The sequence below is a fragment of the Aedes albopictus genome, chromosome 1 (genome assembly GCF_035046485.1).
Source record: "Aedes albopictus strain Foshan chromosome 1, AalbF5, whole genome shotgun sequence".
NCBI lineage: Eukaryota > Metazoa > Arthropoda > Insecta > Diptera > Culicidae > Aedes > Aedes albopictus.
In genome coordinates, this window is record NC_085136.1 from 23,100,120 (window position 1) to 23,117,199 (window position 17,080).

At 47.3% G+C, this 17,080-nt stretch overlaps 6 protein-coding genes across 6 annotated transcripts in view; 3 read left to right on the plus strand and 3 right to left on the minus strand.

Annotated features, from left to right (window-relative positions):
• The window catches only part of LOC109417220 (NADPH--cytochrome P450 reductase), a 350,731-nt gene that overhangs the window by 52,178 nt on the left and 281,473 nt on the right, over positions 1 to 17,080 (plus strand). The window lies entirely within an intron of this gene.
• On the plus strand, positions 4,151 to 6,699 carry LOC109424745 (uncharacterized). The gene is made up of 2 exons (XM_019699929.3): positions 4,151 to 6,131; positions 6,189 to 6,699. The coding sequence occupies exons 1-2, from the start codon at positions 4,768 to 4,770 to the stop codon at positions 6,682 to 6,684; spliced, it is 1,860 nt and encodes a 619-aa protein (XP_019555474.3). The 5' UTR covers positions 4,151 to 4,767; the 3' UTR covers positions 6,685 to 6,699.
• Positions 7,113 to 8,903, minus strand: LOC109424746 (uncharacterized). Its single transcript, XM_019699930.2, has one exon. The coding sequence runs from the start codon at positions 8,901 to 8,903 to the stop codon at positions 7,113 to 7,115; it is 1,791 nt and encodes a 596-aa protein (XP_019555475.2).
• On the minus strand, positions 9,125 to 11,101 carry LOC109424760 (uncharacterized). The gene has a single exon (XM_019699941.3). The coding sequence runs from the start codon at positions 10,949 to 10,951 to the stop codon at positions 9,125 to 9,127; it is 1,827 nt and encodes a 608-aa protein (XP_019555486.2). The 5' UTR covers positions 10,952 to 11,101.
• Positions 11,388 to 13,271, minus strand: LOC109424747 (uncharacterized). The gene has a single exon (XM_019699931.3). The coding sequence runs from the start codon at positions 13,269 to 13,271 to the stop codon at positions 11,388 to 11,390; it is 1,884 nt and encodes a 627-aa protein (XP_019555476.2).
• Positions 13,177 to 15,354, plus strand: LOC109424748 (uncharacterized). Its single transcript, XM_019699932.3, has one exon. The coding sequence runs from the start codon at positions 13,519 to 13,521 to the stop codon at positions 15,352 to 15,354; it is 1,836 nt and encodes a 611-aa protein (XP_019555477.3). The 5' UTR covers positions 13,177 to 13,518.

Here is a 17,080-nt window from a genome sequence, read left to right on the forward strand (position 1 = left end):
AATAAAGTAATCAAATGTGTTCATTCATTATTATCTTGCAAATCAGAACGCAAGATCTACTTGCATATCCAAACACATGAAAAAGAGTAGTTTCTATTGATTATTAACAGTTACTTTTTATCAGATTATTAGAACCTAAAATTATCGTTCATGTTTCAATTTTCACGTCACATCATGCTTAAAATTCTACAGCTTTATCTTAATAGATCAAATAATTTCTATCTTTTTGACTTGTTCCACATTTAGTGCAACCACCCTAGAAGTAGAAACAGAGTAAACAAAAAACGAAATACGTGTGTGACACTAGCAAACACAAAACGCACAGGGCAACGATGAGGAAGGTTCCGTAGGTTGTCTGGGTTTCTTAACCTGCCATCCAGTGTCAGCGACAGCCGCTGGTGGTCATATTATAACGAACTTTTCTCCGGTGTGCAATTACAATGAAGTAGAACCAATGCACCATTCAATTTTCGTAATACACATTCCATCTAGGCCGCGACAATGTGTCGTTCTGCTGCTGACCGATCCACACTCCTTCCATCTCAAGTCCCGGCGCTCACAGTAAACACCACTAGCTTCGCGAGATCGTGTATCACCCAAAGCTCATCATCGTTGGTGAAGTATAACGGGTGCTGTGTGCACTCGTTGGACGGCGTCGTCGTCGTGCTTGCACTCTTGAGATTGATCTCAAGTAACTCATGCTCACCATGAGCAAATGGCGAAAATCAATGCAGAACATCAAAAGGCAAAATCCAGCAGAAAACAACTGACTGAACGAAAAAGAATCATTGGCGATTCAAAATGGCCAAACAAATACGATGTTCTAGCATTTAGACATCCAAATAAAATTAATAAAAAATGTGTTCTTCAGCCTATCACCTAAACCAAAACTTGAATGCCGTCAGAAAAAAAAAAAACAAATAATTTGTTTTCAGTTTCAAATCAACTATACCTGACCAGCACCAAAAGGTTGCGTGAATAAAAAAGAAACACAAAAAGATGCCGTCGTGCAAAGTACGGTTGACCCGTAAAATAAATAGCCCAAAAATACGCGGATGAAGTTTCACAACAAAAAAACATTTACACAAAAAAAAACACGCGTAAAATAAAATAGGCTAAACACTTTGGCTACTTGAAGACAAAAAACCACACGGTTTACATTCACGCCATACAAAAATAAAGCACAAAACCGTTGCTCACACTATTTGCACAAACCAAACAAAGCACGCATTCCAAACGAAAAAAAAATGAGGATTTGGTGGCCAAGCCATCATTTTGATGGCAATTTTATCCTCGTACGCCACTGTTATAACCAAAGGAGCAACGCGACGACATTTAAATAAAACACGTCTGGTTCAGTCAACAGATAAAACATTTCTCTTTATTCCACCTATTCGGATACATTGCTATTTCTAAGATTCTGAGCAACTCCTCTCAGAACTCATTTCCATTAAAGGTGGTATTACACTACCACACTCACCATACTAAAATTCAGCTCATTACTACAAATCTAGTACCGTGACCGCGCCTAATTCCAATCAGCTCCTTATTCCGTTCACTTGAATCAAAACGACGAGTATTAGCCGAAATTGTCGCAAATCTTTTGCAAATTATTTTTAAAATTTTCAATAATTATGTACACGCTAGACTATAATTAAAATTTTCATGATTGTTTACGTATTATTGTGAAAATACATTAAATGTTATTTATCATCCAATTGGCAGCCATACTACTTTTTTTTCTTTTCGGTACCTGGGAATTGCATCAATTCACATATTAATTGTATTTTCATTGAAATACTAACAAAATCAATCAAACAAGTATCAAAGCAAAACAGTAAAGGACATATTTTTATAAATTCAACATCAAAAACATTTTTCGTCGACGATTCATGATGCTGGAAATGAAAAAAGCACATGACCGGAATTAGGATACTAGAGGTTGTACTTGTTCCTAATTCCAATCAACATATGGATGCGTAGGAATTCTGAAAAAAATGCAGTACAATCGGAACAACCAACTCCAGCAGCATCAGTCAAGGCACTATGACGATAGATGACCGGTACATATCATTCATTGCTAATTCCAGCAGCAAGCATAAATTGTTTAAATATTTATTCGCATATGTTCAAAGATTGATTCGTCATAGATGACGTCATACCCGACATGAACCTATCATTGACCTGTTTTTATTTTGGCCTGCAAACCCAATATAGACGCAACAGTTTTGCGATGTTGGCCCAATAGTGGTCCAACATTTGGTAAAAATTGACCCGACTTTGACGCGACATTCGATTTTTTTTTCAGTCTGGCGGAATTTTGCAATGTTTTGCGTGTTTCGTGCTGTGCTAATCATTTGAGTGACAATTTATTCAAATGAAAAGGAATTGATTTTCAATTAGTGTGTGCTCTGATTGAAATCATGTAGTAAGAAGCAAAAATGACGGAAAAGATTTTTTGAATGAATGAGATCATTGAAAATTGATAAAACTCTAAGAATCCAGAAAAATTCTAAAATGTGCAACAACAGTGAAAAAATCTAATATTATTACTTCAAATTATTATAAAACTAACACATTTTAATGCGGAAATAAATGTATTTTACACAAAAAAATATAACTATCACTATAACAAACAATAACAATATGATTATTTGGTCATCATGATAATTACTTTGAGTGACCGGAATTAGGAACACAAGTGAACGGAGTTAGGAGCATACTGATTGGAATTACGAACAACAACTTGTTAAAATTGGCGGCCATTTTCAAAATAAGTGGAGTACTTGCAACCTTGATTATATTTTTCTAGCAATGTAGAGACATAATGAAACAGCGTTGCACAATTACAGCCATTAAATGCAGAAGATGTGTTTTCTACAGCTGTTAGACTTAGTGCATCGCCTTAAGTGAACGGAATTAGGTACGGTCACGGTACTTCACCGATCTGTCCTATTATTCCAAGATGGCTGTCGTTCTATGACATATTCTAAGATGTAGCAGGCCTCGCCTGATAGTAATTGTAGTAGGCCTGGATTCAAGAATAGAAATTAATGTTATTATAGTTAGCTAACCACACAAACTAAGTCAGAAGCAATAAACTGTAGCTCCTAGCGACTTGATTGACATTCTCGCAACATACCCTGCCCATCGTATCCTTCCGGATGCTTCTGCGACCTTCCGGATGCTAGGTTGGCCGTAGAGTGCAGCAAGCTCGTGGAACACTCTTCGCCGCTATACACCGTTCTCCTGCGCACTGCCAAAGATGGTCTTAAGCACCTGACGCACGAACACTTTGCTCGCATGTCCTATTCGAGCCTCGTCAGCAGCGTTTTTTATTTACATAGTACATTTGGTGTGATGGTGAATCTTTTTCGACCGCAGATTCTTGTGGAGATTCGACTTCCACCGATGATGCGCCTTCGTATTTCGCGGCTAACATTGTCGACTCGTTTGCCGACCCAAGGTAGACGAAGTCCTCCATCACCTCAGAAATGTCCCCATCTGTCGTAACATTGCTGCCTAGGCTTGCCCTGTCGTTCGTTATTTCGTCTGCCAGCATGTACATCGTTCTTGACGCGTTCACCGTGAGTCCAACCTTTGCCTGTCATCTGCAAAACAGACAAATTGGCTGGATTTCGTGGAAATCGTGCCTCGGCTGTTGGGCCCGGCTCGTCGCATAACAGGGCGAATTTGAACAGTAGGCATGAGAGTCCATCACCTTGTCAACTAGTCCCCGGCAGGATTCGAACGAACTAGACAGATCGCCCGAAACCCTTTCGCAGTTTCTTACACTGTCAATCGTCGCTTTGATCAATATAATGAGCTTCCCGGAGAAGCCGTGAAGCAAGTCCCCCAAGTAGCAGAACTAGCTGAACAACAGTTTCTTAAGCTAAAGTTTGCTTAAGAATAGTTTGTTCCACTCTTGTACATCAAAAATGTTTGTTGGGCCTTCCAGAATTCCTTGGGGAAGTCCCTCCAGGGTTCCTGTAGGAATTCCTTCCGGGAATCATGAAGAAAGTCCTTCCAGTATTCCTAAAGATAGTCCTTCTAGGACGCCTGAACGAAGTCCTTTTATGATTCCTTAAGGAAGTTCTTCCAGGATTCCTTCAAGAAGTTCTTCCAGGATTTCTCCAGGAAGTTCTTCCAGAATTTCTGAAGAAATTTCTTCCAATGTATAAGTAATTCTCCTGAGGCTCTTCACATAACTCATTCAGGAATTCCTCCAGGTTCATCCAGGAGTTCATGCCAACACGTCTGGTGATTACTCTGGTGATACTCCAGCAATTTTTCCATGGTTTTCTAGGAATTCATCCAGAGACTCCCGGAATTCTACTATTATTTCGAGATATTCCACTGGGTCTTTGGATAAATCTTCAAAGAACTGTTAGAGAAATGTTGAATGAATTCAGATAATCTGTAAAGGTAGAACCTTTCCACAATGCCAACTACAATTCATCATTGCAAGTGGTGTAATGACCCTGCTGTAATGCCAAGCGATTCTAAGCCTAAGCAGAATGCTATCTTAGAATTATAACCCCTCTTCGTATCTGATACAGAATTACGTCTGAACCTTTCCGACCTTGTTCCAAACTACACCAGACTTTGTTGCAGAAACCGTCTCGTTTATGAAGGTCGTCCCTAGACATGCTATAACAACGCTTTCAACTAATTACTACTTTCGCCACAATTAGTCAGCCCATTTGGCCAATGCTTTCACTTCTAATTATCGGCCTCGTCGCGGTATAAAAGCATCTACCGTGATTGATGGCAATGCTCATTTGCGTAACTATGCTTGTTAGGCTGCTAATGATATGTGCGGGTCTTCGTGCGGTACAACCAGGGCACTCATCGCTAGTGGAATCTACCGTTTCCTTAATGTTACGTGACTTCCGGCATACTTTTGCACCGTCTCTCATGCTGTTGGCGTCTACGACTACGGACGGTGGTCAGGATTTGCGCGACGTGCTGGAAGAGGTCGTCACTCGTTTGGAGGGTGCCGTTACGCTGAGACTGGATGTCCTGTCTGAGGGCCGTATTCGTCGACCTTGCATCCGTACTGTTATGCTGATAGATGGATACGAGGCTTTCCGGAGGTTGTATGTGATGTTGTCGGTTGAACGGTTCGACTTCTCCGGAAGGTATTTGATAGTGTTCAGTGGATTGGTGGACGAAGGGTTTGCTAGAAGAGTCTTCGGAGATTTGTGGGATCTACAAATCATCAACGCCGTTCTGGTTGGATACGGGGCGAACAGAACGCGCATGTGGACGTACTTCCCGTACGTTGATGGACACTGTGCTATGGTGAACCTGGTTCAGCTGAAACCATCCGATCAGTACTTTCCGGACAAAACGTTGACGTATCATGGTTGTCCGTTCAAGGTGGGGTCATTCGAGACTCGCCCCTTCACAATCATGGAACGTCCGGAGACAGGACCGCTCAAAATGAGCGGCTTCGAGGGAGATCTGCTGGACACCTTGAAAGAGAAGCTCAACTTCACCGTCCAAATTTTCGAACCTAAGAATGGCGAACAGTGGGGTTATGCGCTGCCTCGTAACAGTACCGGAATGATGCGGATGATCCAGGAAGGCGAGGTCGATTTTGGAATTTCCTGTTTGGGGATATCCGTAGCCAGAAGTGCAATACTGAAAGCTGGATTGGCACACTACACTACATCTCTGGTGCTGGCAGTTCCGAAAGGTCGTCCGTACACCGCTTTTGAGAAACTTTTTCGGCCTTTTCAAGCTAACGTATGGTGGATCATTGCCACAGTGATTTCAGGGGCGGCGTTCATCATCACCAGCGTCGAGCTCAGAAGCCTAACCGTTAGGAACTTCGTCTACGGGCAACAGACACGTACTCCGTATCTGAACCTGATTCAGGTATTCTTCGGCATTGCGATGCATCTCATGCCAACACGGAACTTCGCCCGAACTCTTCTAATCTTTTGGATCTACTTCTGTTTCGTGATGAGATCACTCTACCAAAGCGCAATGTTCCGGTATCTCCAGCAGGAGTTGACGTTTCCTCCCTCGCGGTCCATGGCCGAAATTGATCGAACTGCCGCCCTCTACTACGTCGTTGAAAGCGGCGAACGCTACTACGAAGCGTTCCCAGATCGTCTTTTGAGGTAACTCCTCGATGAACACCAACTTTCTCATTTCTTACTGAATCCCAAATTCCACAGAGTGCGTCACCTCCCTCAGGAGAAGAACAACATCATCAACCGGCTGGAGTGGATGATCCACCACCCAGGCTCGCCGGACGTGGTTCAAGGCTGCCTGGACCACATGGCCCATCACAATTGGCTGTTTGGCCGGAAGGGTGGCCGCGTGGACATCTGTCCGGAGTTCATATCGACCTTCACGGTTACGATCTACTACCCGAAGAAGTCGATGCTGACGCGACAGTTCGACCGCCAGATACAGTGGATCCAGGCCTCGGGACTGATGAGCTACTGGATCAACCTGTACGGGGATTACGAGTTCAATAGGGTCGAGTCGAAAGGGGGCTCCGAGCCGAGACAGTTGAGCAACGGGCACCTGGCGGTGACGTACGAACTGTGCGGTGCGATGTTTGGGCTGAGCTTGCTGGTCTTTGCATTGGAGCTGGCTTCCTGGAGGGTTGGTTGGATGAGAAGTGTTCTGGAACGGTTGAGCGGTATGGGGGATTACAGGGAGTGAATGCGTAGCTGATTTAGAATTGTCTGTGATTTAAATCTGTAGTATTCAAGCAAATAAAGCCTAGGTACAAGGACAAAGATACACGGGGGAAACTCTGGTCCTTCCAGGGAAGTTATGGCGACAGAAACACCGAAAGAGAGGTAGGTACTTGGGCTTAGCTACTCTATCCAGCGGGTTCATGTTCTCGTACTCTTTGACACTCCTTAAAGGTACAGGTTAAATGAGAGCGGTCGTTAACCATGATAACGGGACTATAACAGAATACTGGGTAAAGCAGTACCAAGACTTGGATGTTGGATCTTTAATCAATAAGGTTGAACATGTATTTAGTTTACCTTAGTTTAATAATCTAGTAGAATATAAACAGTGTCCTACCTGCAGCCTCTAAGGCGCATTCCGCTATGTATGACGTGACCTCAAAAAGCGATCTACTTGTGTGCGAGAAACTCCAGAAATCTTCTAAGCCCGGACAGCCAACGAGACAACAGTTCCAGTCCAAACACTCCACAGCTGACGACCCACTGGACGCAGATGCACTCGAAGCATCCCATCAGCTGGTCGACCTTGAGGGCCGTCGGTTGCGTGACTTCAACCCTTTTCGGGAAAAAGTTGTAGTTTCCGTACCGGCGGACCCAGAAGTCCATCAGCCCGGCGGTTTCGATCTGTCCGATCACTCGATCCAGGACCCGGACGAGGAACGTGCGCTTCGGGTAGTAGATGACCATCGGGTACGAGCTGAGACTGTCTCGGGAACTTCGGAGGAACCCCTGTTTCAAGCGGTGTTTGTTGTGGTACGCAATGTGCTCCAGGGTGCAGACGACCACGGCGTCCCGAACCCTTCGACTCGATACGGCGTCCAATGCCAGGCTCACACTGTCGTTTCCTGGCGGTATCAAGCGAACGCGACTCAACAGGCTCGGATTGTGGGCGAAGAAGCGTTCGGCGTTCTTGTTCATGTGGTAGTGCAGCTGCGACCGCTCGATGTCGTCTATGATGTCGATGGGCTTGTGGTTGGACTCCTCTTGGAGGTACTTGAAGAGAAGACCTTGGTAGACGGTCCGCATTACGAAGCAATGGACGATCCAGAGGATCAGCAGAGTTCGGGCAAAGTTACGTCTGGGGACGCGGTGCAGAGCTCCGGTGTAGAAGATGTTGATCGCATTCAGAAACGGCGTTGGGTTGTCTGGACCGTAGACGAAGTCCCGTGCGGCGTTGGGAGCGAACTTCAACGTAAGGACGACGGTGATGGTGATGCAGATGAGTATTCCTTCTGCAGCCCAGACGGTTCGATCGAAAGGTTGAAACAGTTTTTCGAAGGAGTTCAGCGGACGACCCTCGGGTACGGCGAACAGCACTCGGGAGTTGTAGTGGGGTCTACCGGGTTGCAGGATTTCGTTTCTTTGGGGCATGATGCCTAGGCAGCCGACGCCAAACTGCGCAGTTTCTTCCTGGAGGAGTTTCATCAATCCAGTGCTTCCGTTCGGGCGAGGATCACCCCACTGGGCGTTGTCCGGAGGGGTTACTACGACCAATTGGAAGTTCAACTTTTGAGATAGCGTTGAAGCGAGATCACCTTCAAAGCCATTTGTTGTGTTGCCTTGGAAATAGACAAACGGCGGGGTCTCGAAGGTTCCTAGGATTATTGGACAACCGTAGAAGTTGTTCAACTGCCGTAGGAATAACTCTGACGACTTCGGTTGCTGGATATGCCGGATTGTGGGTTTGCTGCATGAGTGGCTGTTGTAGGGAAAGTAGTTGTATAGCTGTGGACGATCATCGTTGAACACGATGATCAGGGCGCGAAGGAGTTTACTTTTCCAAATAGCGTCGAAGGCATTGCGAATCTGAACTTCGGTGACTTCGTTGAAGAAGAACGTGTAGAATCCAAAGAGATCGTATTGTTCCGAGCTCAGTAGGTTGGCATGTTCGACAAAGCTTTCGTAACTGGTGAAGAGGAACATGGAGTAGAACCACGTGCTGTATTCTGCGTTCGTTGAGCCTAGCTGGACTACCCTTGGGGTTTGTAGATTACCAAGGATCTGGTCGACTAGTTCCAAATGGATTGAATCCTTTTCGCTCACGATGGAAAGGGGAACCTGGCGAAAGACGAAGTACTGGTCGATAATTTCCGTAATTAACTTCGATGTGACATCTGTGGTTAGGCAAACTGCGACGCAGTTGAGTCCAATTATGGAAAGTGAAAGAGCCAACAGTAACATTGTGTTTTCTGTACAGAGTTGTAATTGCAATTGAGAAACGCTATAATTGACCAGTAGTTTTTGAATTCCGATATGATGAATCCGATTGCATTAAACAATAGCCATGCACATAGTCGAATCAATATCTTAACCCTTTTAGCAGTAATTGATCAGTAGACAATCGAATAATAGCTTCAAGTTTATGCCAAGGCCTTCAGATTTCGATACTTTAAGCGCCCATTCTATCTATGCACAAGAAACTCCAGACCTCTCCGCAACCACATCATCCTCGACGACAGAAGTTCCAGGCTAAACACCACGCAACTCATGGTCCATTGCACACAGATAAACGCAAAACATCCCATAACATGCTGGACCTCCAAAGGTTTCGGCTTGGTCATGCCCAACTTCGTCGGCAGAAAATGATAGTTCCCGTATCGTCTCACCCAGTAGCTCATCAACCCTGCCGTTTCGATGTTTCCAATGACTCGATTCAACACCCGCACCAAGAACGTTCTCTTCGGGTAGTAGATGACCATGGGGTAGCCACTCAAGCTGTCCCGGGTGCTTCGGAGGAAGCCCCGATTCAACCGGTGCTTGTTATGATACGCAATGTGCTCCAGGGTGACCAGCACGACTCCATCCCGAACTCTTCGGCTTGATACGGCGTCCAGCGCCGCCCCCATGCTGTCATTTCCTGGCGGAATGTACCGAACTCGCTTCAGCAGACTCGGGTTGTGCTCGAAGAAACGATCGGAGTTCTTGTTGATGTGGTAGTGCAGGTCTGACCGCTCGATTCCATCTACCGTATCCACGGGGCTATGGTTGGACTCATCTTGCAGATATCTGAACAGCAGACCTTGGTACACTGTTCGAAGCACGAAACAGTGAACTATCCACATCACTAGCAGAGTCCTCGCGAAGTTTCGTCTGGGGAAAACGTGCAGGCCACCGGAATACACCACGTTGAACAGGTTCAACAAGGCCGTCTGATTCCCTTCGCCGTAGATGAAGTTCCGGACATTGTCGGATGCGAACTTCAACACCAGCACCATGAAGGCGATGCCACCCAGCATGCCCACAACCACCATCCAAACCGTTCGCTCGTAAGGCCTCAACAGTTTTTCAACGGGACCGTAGGGCTGCCCTTCCGGGATGGCGAACAGGACACGCGAGTTGTAGTGCGCCCGGCCGGGTTGCAGGATCTCGTTACGCTGTGCCATGATGCCGAGACAGCCGATCCCGAAGTCTACGGTTTCATCCTGGAGGATCTTCATCAGACCGGTACTGCCGTTGGGTGCCGGAACGCCCCACTGTGCATTGTCCGGAGGAGTCACGATGACGAGCCGGAAGTTGAGCTTACCGGAAAGGGCTCCGACGAGGTCTCCTTCGAACCCGTTGATCTGGGGGCTGTGCGTTTGTTCCGGTGTGAGGAAATGGACGAATGGTGGGGTCTCGAAGGTTCCCAGTTTAAGGGGACAGCCGTAGAAATCGTTCAGGAAGTGGATGAATAGCTCCGTAGATGAATGGTTATGGATTCGGTGAACCTTGGGTTCGCCGCAGGTGTTGTTAGAGTAGGGGGCGTAATTGAACAGCTGCGGGCGGTCTCCGTTGAGTACGACGAGTACGGTGCGAAGAAGTTTGAGTTTCCATAAGGCGTCGAATGCTGCGTTGACCTGTGGTTCACTAGCCTCGATTAGCACAAAGGTGTAGTAGCCAACGATGTCGTATCTTTCCGAGGTGAAAATATTGAGGAGTTGTAGGAACCTAGACAGGTTCTGACAGAAGAACACTCCGTAGAACCATGCTTTGTATCCGACGAGTGTTTCGTCGAGTTGAATAACTCTCGAATGGTGAAGGTTTTGGATAACTTGGTTGGCCAAATCAGCTTGAATTTCCTCATGCTCTCTGACAACAAGCAAAGGCATTGAATGCAAGATGTAGTATTCGTCGACTATCTCCGTTATCAGGGTAGCTGCAGCATGTATTGTTGATGACTCTCCAGTAGGTGTCGCAGTTGTTGGTAGACAAACAATCGATAATGCCACAATGAATATCACGCAATTCATCACGCTGTTTGGCACTAACTTCAAAAGTAGACCTTGCAATACTATCTTTAGTAGTGACCTTTTTGCTTAAATTGAGTTGTGTAACTAATCGATTCTAGAAGTGATGATCAAATGCGAATTACGCGAACAATGGCTCATTAGATCAAATGGATATTGAACAGTCAATTGTTTCTGTAAAGTGAAACCGGAGCAGTAAGGAATGTCATTCACAAACACTCTTAGCACATTCTCTCTGTGATAGTTTCACAGACAATGTTATTTGCTAGGTTAGTTGACTAAATCCTAGGGCTAAAAATTAACATTAACATTAACAAGTTGAAAGGTGTATCGTCCCAAGTGTCCAATCTTCCAACTTCCAAATGGTTTCTCTAGAGATGGTGTTCTACATATTTACCATTCCCGTTACATTCTTGGACAGTTTATTCCCTGCATCCGTTCAAAAATCCCCCATTAAGGCCTTGCATTTCCTCCCCAAAAAGTGGCAGCAAACTTCCGCGCAAAACACCACAAAACTCCCACCAAGGGCGATGGCCCACAGCTGAAACGCTCCCAACAGCTGCCGAACGGTCAACTGCTTCTGCACGTCCGTAGGCTCCGGAACCACGCCGTACTTGTCGTCCACGTAGCGGTTAACCCACGCCCGGACAATCCCGTGCGGGGCCAACTCCAGCAGGGCGTCGTCGAAGGGCTTCGTCAGGCAGGAGTTCAACCGCAACCCGATGCTGATCGCGTAGTTGTACAGCCGTTCCTTCAACATCCGCAGGTACTGGTCGTCGGCGAAATGAGCGTTATCGTACAGAACCTTCTCGTAGTTGGAGATCCGTGCACCACGGATCTGTGCCCGGCGAATAGCGTCGTCGTAGTGCTGAATTTCTGCGTTCGGGATGATCTGAATTTGGCGCTGAAGTTCCGGCAGGTTGTTGAACACGTACACTTCGCTGGGTATCAGGTAGATCGGGTAACGACCGTCCATGAGCTGCTTCAAGGTCGTGATCGTCGAATGGTTCGTAGAGAGCTGAAGAAAGTTGAACAGGGCTTGTTGGTAGACTGTTCGGGTGATCATACCGTACATCAACCAGAGGGTCAACAGGAAACGAGCAAAGTTGCGTGTTGGTAGTACGCGAAGGGATCCTCCGAAGAGAATGTTCAGGAGATTTAAGCCAGGTGTTTGTGTGTTGCTTCCAAATACGAAGTTTTTGATTTTGGCTCTCATTTCGGTGATCGCGGCGATCACCAGGAAACCAGCGGCTAAACATCCCAGGAAAACGTACCACAGGGTTTTGGTGAAGGGCAGCAGAAGCTTCTCGAAGGCTTCGTATTCTTCGCCGGCCGATACCACCACAACCAAGGTAGTGAAGTGATAGTTTTGCGTCAGTGACATGAACCTCATCCTTAGCTGGTTGTATCCGAAGAATCCTAGAGTGAAATTGGCCTCTCCATCGATGACCATCTTCATCGCCCCGGTTGAGGTTCCATTCTCGAAGATCAATCCGAACCGTAGACCGTGAGGAACCTCCAAGGGCACAACAGAGAAGTTAAGCTTCGCTGAAATATGCCGCAACAATACGGCATCAACGCCGTCCATCTCCACGACGGTTCCGCGAGGTCCGACGCGTAGACGCATGAAAGCGGAATACGTATAGACCGCAGCAGTCAGTGAACAACCGTGGAAGTCATTTAACTTCGGAGGAAAATGTGACCTAGACTTGAGGAAATGTCCATCCCGGAAGGTGTTCCACGTTACCGATTTGACCTTTTCGCAAGAACCTGGACTGAATGGGAAGTAGGTATACATGCGGACTTCCTCGTAATCCAGACTACCGAACAGCACGTCCACGTTTACTACGTAGTACTGCCACATCAGTTGTAGAATACGCTCAGCAACGAACTCTTCGTCGGTATCCTCATTCTCATCCATCACGATGATAACATACTTCCCGGCGAAGTTGTACTGCTTGGGCCGTATGGTGGCGTGAAGTTCTTCGAAGGCTTGTAGTCCATCGACGAGGAACACATTGGTCCCCCTGGGTCGACGAGTTTTCACAAATGCGTGGTAGATGAGCTGCACCACTACATTCTCGTTTTCCAGTGATTGCAAGACCTGGTCTATGAGATTCGGAAGTAGTTGGACGGGTTGGTCGCTGGACAGCTCCCAAGATACGCAGACCGTGTAGGGAACAGTGTCTTCAAAGTCTGATCCTATGAAGATGGCTGTGGCGGCTTGAACTAGCAGCTGTAGTGTTGGATGAACAACCGGTAGAGGTCCCAAATGATATCCGTAAACTGCTGTCATCTGAAGGCACAGTAATGTTAGTAACATTATGGGGCGAAATTCAACAATTGGTACCTCTGGCATTCTTTTATAGATGTAAACAGTTTTACGAACCAACAAAGAACCATTTGTACTGAATCAACTGTTCATCAATCAAACCGTATATCAGTTCGAAACCGCAAAGGTCATTTTCAATTCAACAGTATGAACAGAAGGCGTGTCAGAAGTGATAATTGCAATTTTAGTGTCCAATAAATTTGCCACGCGACTACGGCATTCAACCAGTTTGTTCATCATGATATTCGTGCTTACATTGAGTGCGATGGCTTGTGGATGTGCCATTGTTCCATCCGTAATGTCGTCAACGGTTCTGCTAACAAAAGCAACAGCAGAAGTTCTGCTGGACAGTTTTACGAAGACTGTGGACACCCTTTTTGTGACCGTACTGCTGAAGAGCATCGAGTTGAATCCCATTGGTGAAATACTGACCCAAGTCGATGAACCACTGCCAGTGGCCATCCAATCGGTTCCCCAGAGAACATCACTAGTTTTTAAACAACGGTACAACCTAGTTCTGCTGGACTCCTGGATGTCGATCGGACGTTTGCAGTCGTTTCTCAATTCGAAACAGTTCGACTCCACCGGATTGTATCTAATGGTCGTAACTTCCCTAGGACTAGACTGCACCAGTTTGGCTGATGCTCTCTTAGAGATGACAAGTAACCGATTCATCTATGACGTGGATGTTCTGTGTCTACAGGACGGATCAGTTATTATGACAACGTACTTTCCCTACGGACGTCCCGATCATCCCATTTGTCATATAGCTAGGTGGAATACGTACGAACTTCAAGGTTTCACCTATGATAGACCTCACTACCCAGAGAAGTTGCAGAACTTCTATGGATCGCCACTACGGGTCGCGCTTTTCGATTCAGCTCCGTTCATGATACTGATTCGGGACTCGAACAACCGACCCATAGACTATGCAGGAATCGACGGTCATCTGCTGAAGAAGATTGCCGATGATCTTAACATAACCATAGAACCCGTCATACCACCACGGGATGAAAAGTGGGGAGCCCTTGAACCTGATGGCACCGCTACCGGGTCAATGGGAATGGTTATAAACGGAACCGTGAATATGACCTTGAGCTTTTTCGGAAACAACCCTTTGAGGCAGAAGTTCATGTCGTCATCGATGAGCTACTATCAAAGCTCCCTCGTCCTAATCGTCTCCCCGGGTGCGGAGTATGGAACCTTCGAGAAACTGCTCCTCCCATTCCAGTTGACGCTCTGGATCGGGTTCATCATCGTGTTCATCAACGCTCTGATTATCATCGTAATTCTCCAGAACTTACCGCTTGTCGTTCAGCAGTTCGTGTTTGGCCGGGGCAACCGAATTCCGATGCTGAACTTCTACTTGGCAACTTTGGGCTACCCTGTTGAACCTCCGCCAAGCCGCAACTTTTCCCGTTTCCTTCTCCTGCTCTGGATCTTCGGCACCTTCATTCTCCGGACTGCTTATCAACAGGAGATGTTCGATTTTCTCCACCGGCCATTGAACCGCAGCACCGTGCGTGGGTGGGACCAGTTCGTCTCAGCGGGGTATCACATCTTCGCCGCTCCGACAGCGGAATACATCTTCGAATCTGTCCATGAGAAAATCAGAAGCTCCATCCAAGTCATCCGTGTTAATGACCACAACGCCGTAATGGAAGACATTCGCTACGGACGAATTCATGGAGCTCGTCTGAGCTATCCGGAATCCATCTTCTACCTGAACCAACAAGCCATGCTCGACGGAGGACCCTTCTACCAGCAGTTCAGCGAACGCCTGTACAGCTACTCGATCCACGTGTTCTTTCGCAAGAACTCTCCACTGGTGAAGAGCTTCGACGAGCACATCCAGCCTCTGGTGACGCATGGCTTCATACGGCATTGGGCCGACTCCATTCTGAACCGCAACTTGATTCGAGGCATTGAAGCCCGCGCTCGGCAGGCCCTCGTTGTCCAGCCCTTGACCACCAAAATGCTGGCCGGGGTGTTTGGACTGTACGGAATTGGACTTGCGTGCGCTGGGGTGGTATTTGTGGCGGAAAACTCTCTGGCCAATTATAGACAGTTGTAGATGAGTTGCTTACAATGTTTGCAGCTAATTGATGGCTTCTGCAATGATTCATTGTGAGGTCGCCTGTTGAAGGCTTCCGCACTGATTGTTGATTAAGCTTGTTTGTGCATCTATGCGATAAGATCTTTCGGCGTCGTGTGTGAATTATGATGACTAAATGTTCAAGCGATTAGGTATTCGCTACTCTATAAATTGTCTATTTGGTATTGAAGTGATATACATGAATAATGTAGTACGTGGCAACACCCTATATGCTAATAAATCAGCTTTAGTTCACCTAATAATTACTTAGCTCAATGTAGCCGTTGCCGATACTTAATTCTACTACTTTGACTGGTACATTGCGTATTGGATCATAACACAGACGGAGGTCACGAGAAGCTCCTATTTGGACTGCTCTTTGGAATCCAGGCAGATTCCTCACCGGAGTCCAGGCGTACTCTTCTTTGAAGTTCAGGTGAACTCATATCCGCAGTCCAGACGAACTCCTCTCCGAAGTCCAGGCGGACTCCTCTCCGAAGTCCAGGCGGACTCCTCTCCGAAGTCCAGGCGGACTCCTCTCCGGAGTCCAGGTGGACTCCTCTCCGGAGTTTAGATGGAATCCTCTCTGTAGTACAGGCGGGCTCCTCTCCATAGTCCAGGTGAATTCCTCTTCGGCGTCCAAGCAATCTCCTTTCCGGAGTCCAGGCGGACTCCTCTCCGAAGTCCAGGCGGACTCCTCTCCGGAGTCCAGGTGGAATCCTCTCCGTAGTCCAGGTGGACTCCTCTCCATAGTCCAGGCGGAATTCCCTCCAGATACCAGGTGGAGTCTTCTCCGGAGTCCAGGTGAACTCCTCTCCGAAGTCCAGGCGGACTCCTCTCCGAAGTCCAGGCGGACTCCTCTCCGAAGTCCAGGCGGACTCCTCTCCGGAGTCCAGGTGGACTCCTCTCCGGAGTTTAGATGGAATCCTCTCTGTAGTACAGGCGGGCTCCTCTCCATAGTCCAGGTGAATTCCTCTTCGGCGTCCAAGCAATCTCCTCTCCGGAGTCCTGGCGGACTTCTCTCCGAAGTCCAGGCGGACTCCTCTCCGAAGTCCAGGCGGACTCCTCTCCAAAGTCCAGGCGGACTCCTCTCCGGAGTCCAGGTGGAATCCTCTCCGTAGTCCAGGTGGACTCCTCTCCATAGTCCAGGCGGAATTCCCTCCAGATACCAGGTGGAGTCTTCTCCGGAGTCCAGGTGAACTCCTCTCCGAAGTCCAGGCGAACTCCTCTCCGGAGTCCAGGTGGACTCCCCTCCGGAGTTTTGGTGGACTCCTCTCCGGATTCCAGGTGGAGTCCACTCCGGAGTCCAGGTGGACTCCTCTCCGGATACCAGGTTGAGTCTTCTCCGGAGTCCAGGTGAACTCCTCTCCGAAGTTCAGGCGAATTCCTCTCCGGAGTCCAGGTAGAATTCTCTGTCTTCTCTGGAGTCCAGGTGCACTCCTCTTCGGCGTCCAAGCGAACTTCTTTCCGGAGTCCAGGCGAATTCCTCTCCGGAGTCAAGGTGGAATTCTCTCCATCTTCTCCGGAGTCCAGGTGCACTCCTTTTCGGAGTCCAGGCGAATTTCTCTCCAGAGTCCAGGTGGAATTCTCTCCGTCTTCTCCGGAGTCCAGATGCACTCCTCTTCGGCGTCCAAGCGAACTTCTCTCCGGAGTCCAGGCGAATTCCTCTCCGGAGTCCAGGTGGAATTCTCTCCGTCTTCTCCGG

Excerpts from the sequence above, each read along its gene's own strand:
- LOC109424747 (XM_019699931.3), bottom strand. The coding sequence starts at position 13,271 with ATGTTACTAACATTACTGTGCCTTCAGATGACAGCAGTTTACGGATAT.
- LOC109424745 (XM_019699929.3), top strand. The coding sequence starts at position 4,768 with ATGGCAATGCTCATTTGCGTAACTATGCTTGTTAGGCTGCTAATGATA. Across the intron at positions 6,132-6,188 it reads TTCCCAGATCGTCTTTTGAG|AGTGCGTCACCTCCCTCAGG; the intron begins GTAACTCCTCGA and ends CAAATTCCACAG.
- LOC109424748 (XM_019699932.3), top strand. The coding sequence starts at position 13,519 with ATGATATTCGTGCTTACATTGAGTGCGATGGCTTGTGGATGTGCCATT.
- LOC109424746 (XM_019699930.2), bottom strand. The coding sequence starts at position 8,903 with ATGTTACTGTTGGCTCTTTCACTTTCCATAATTGGACTCAACTGCGTC.
- LOC109424760 (XM_019699941.3), bottom strand. The coding sequence starts at position 10,951 with ATGAATTGCGTGATATTCATTGTGGCATTATCGATTGTTTGTCTACCA.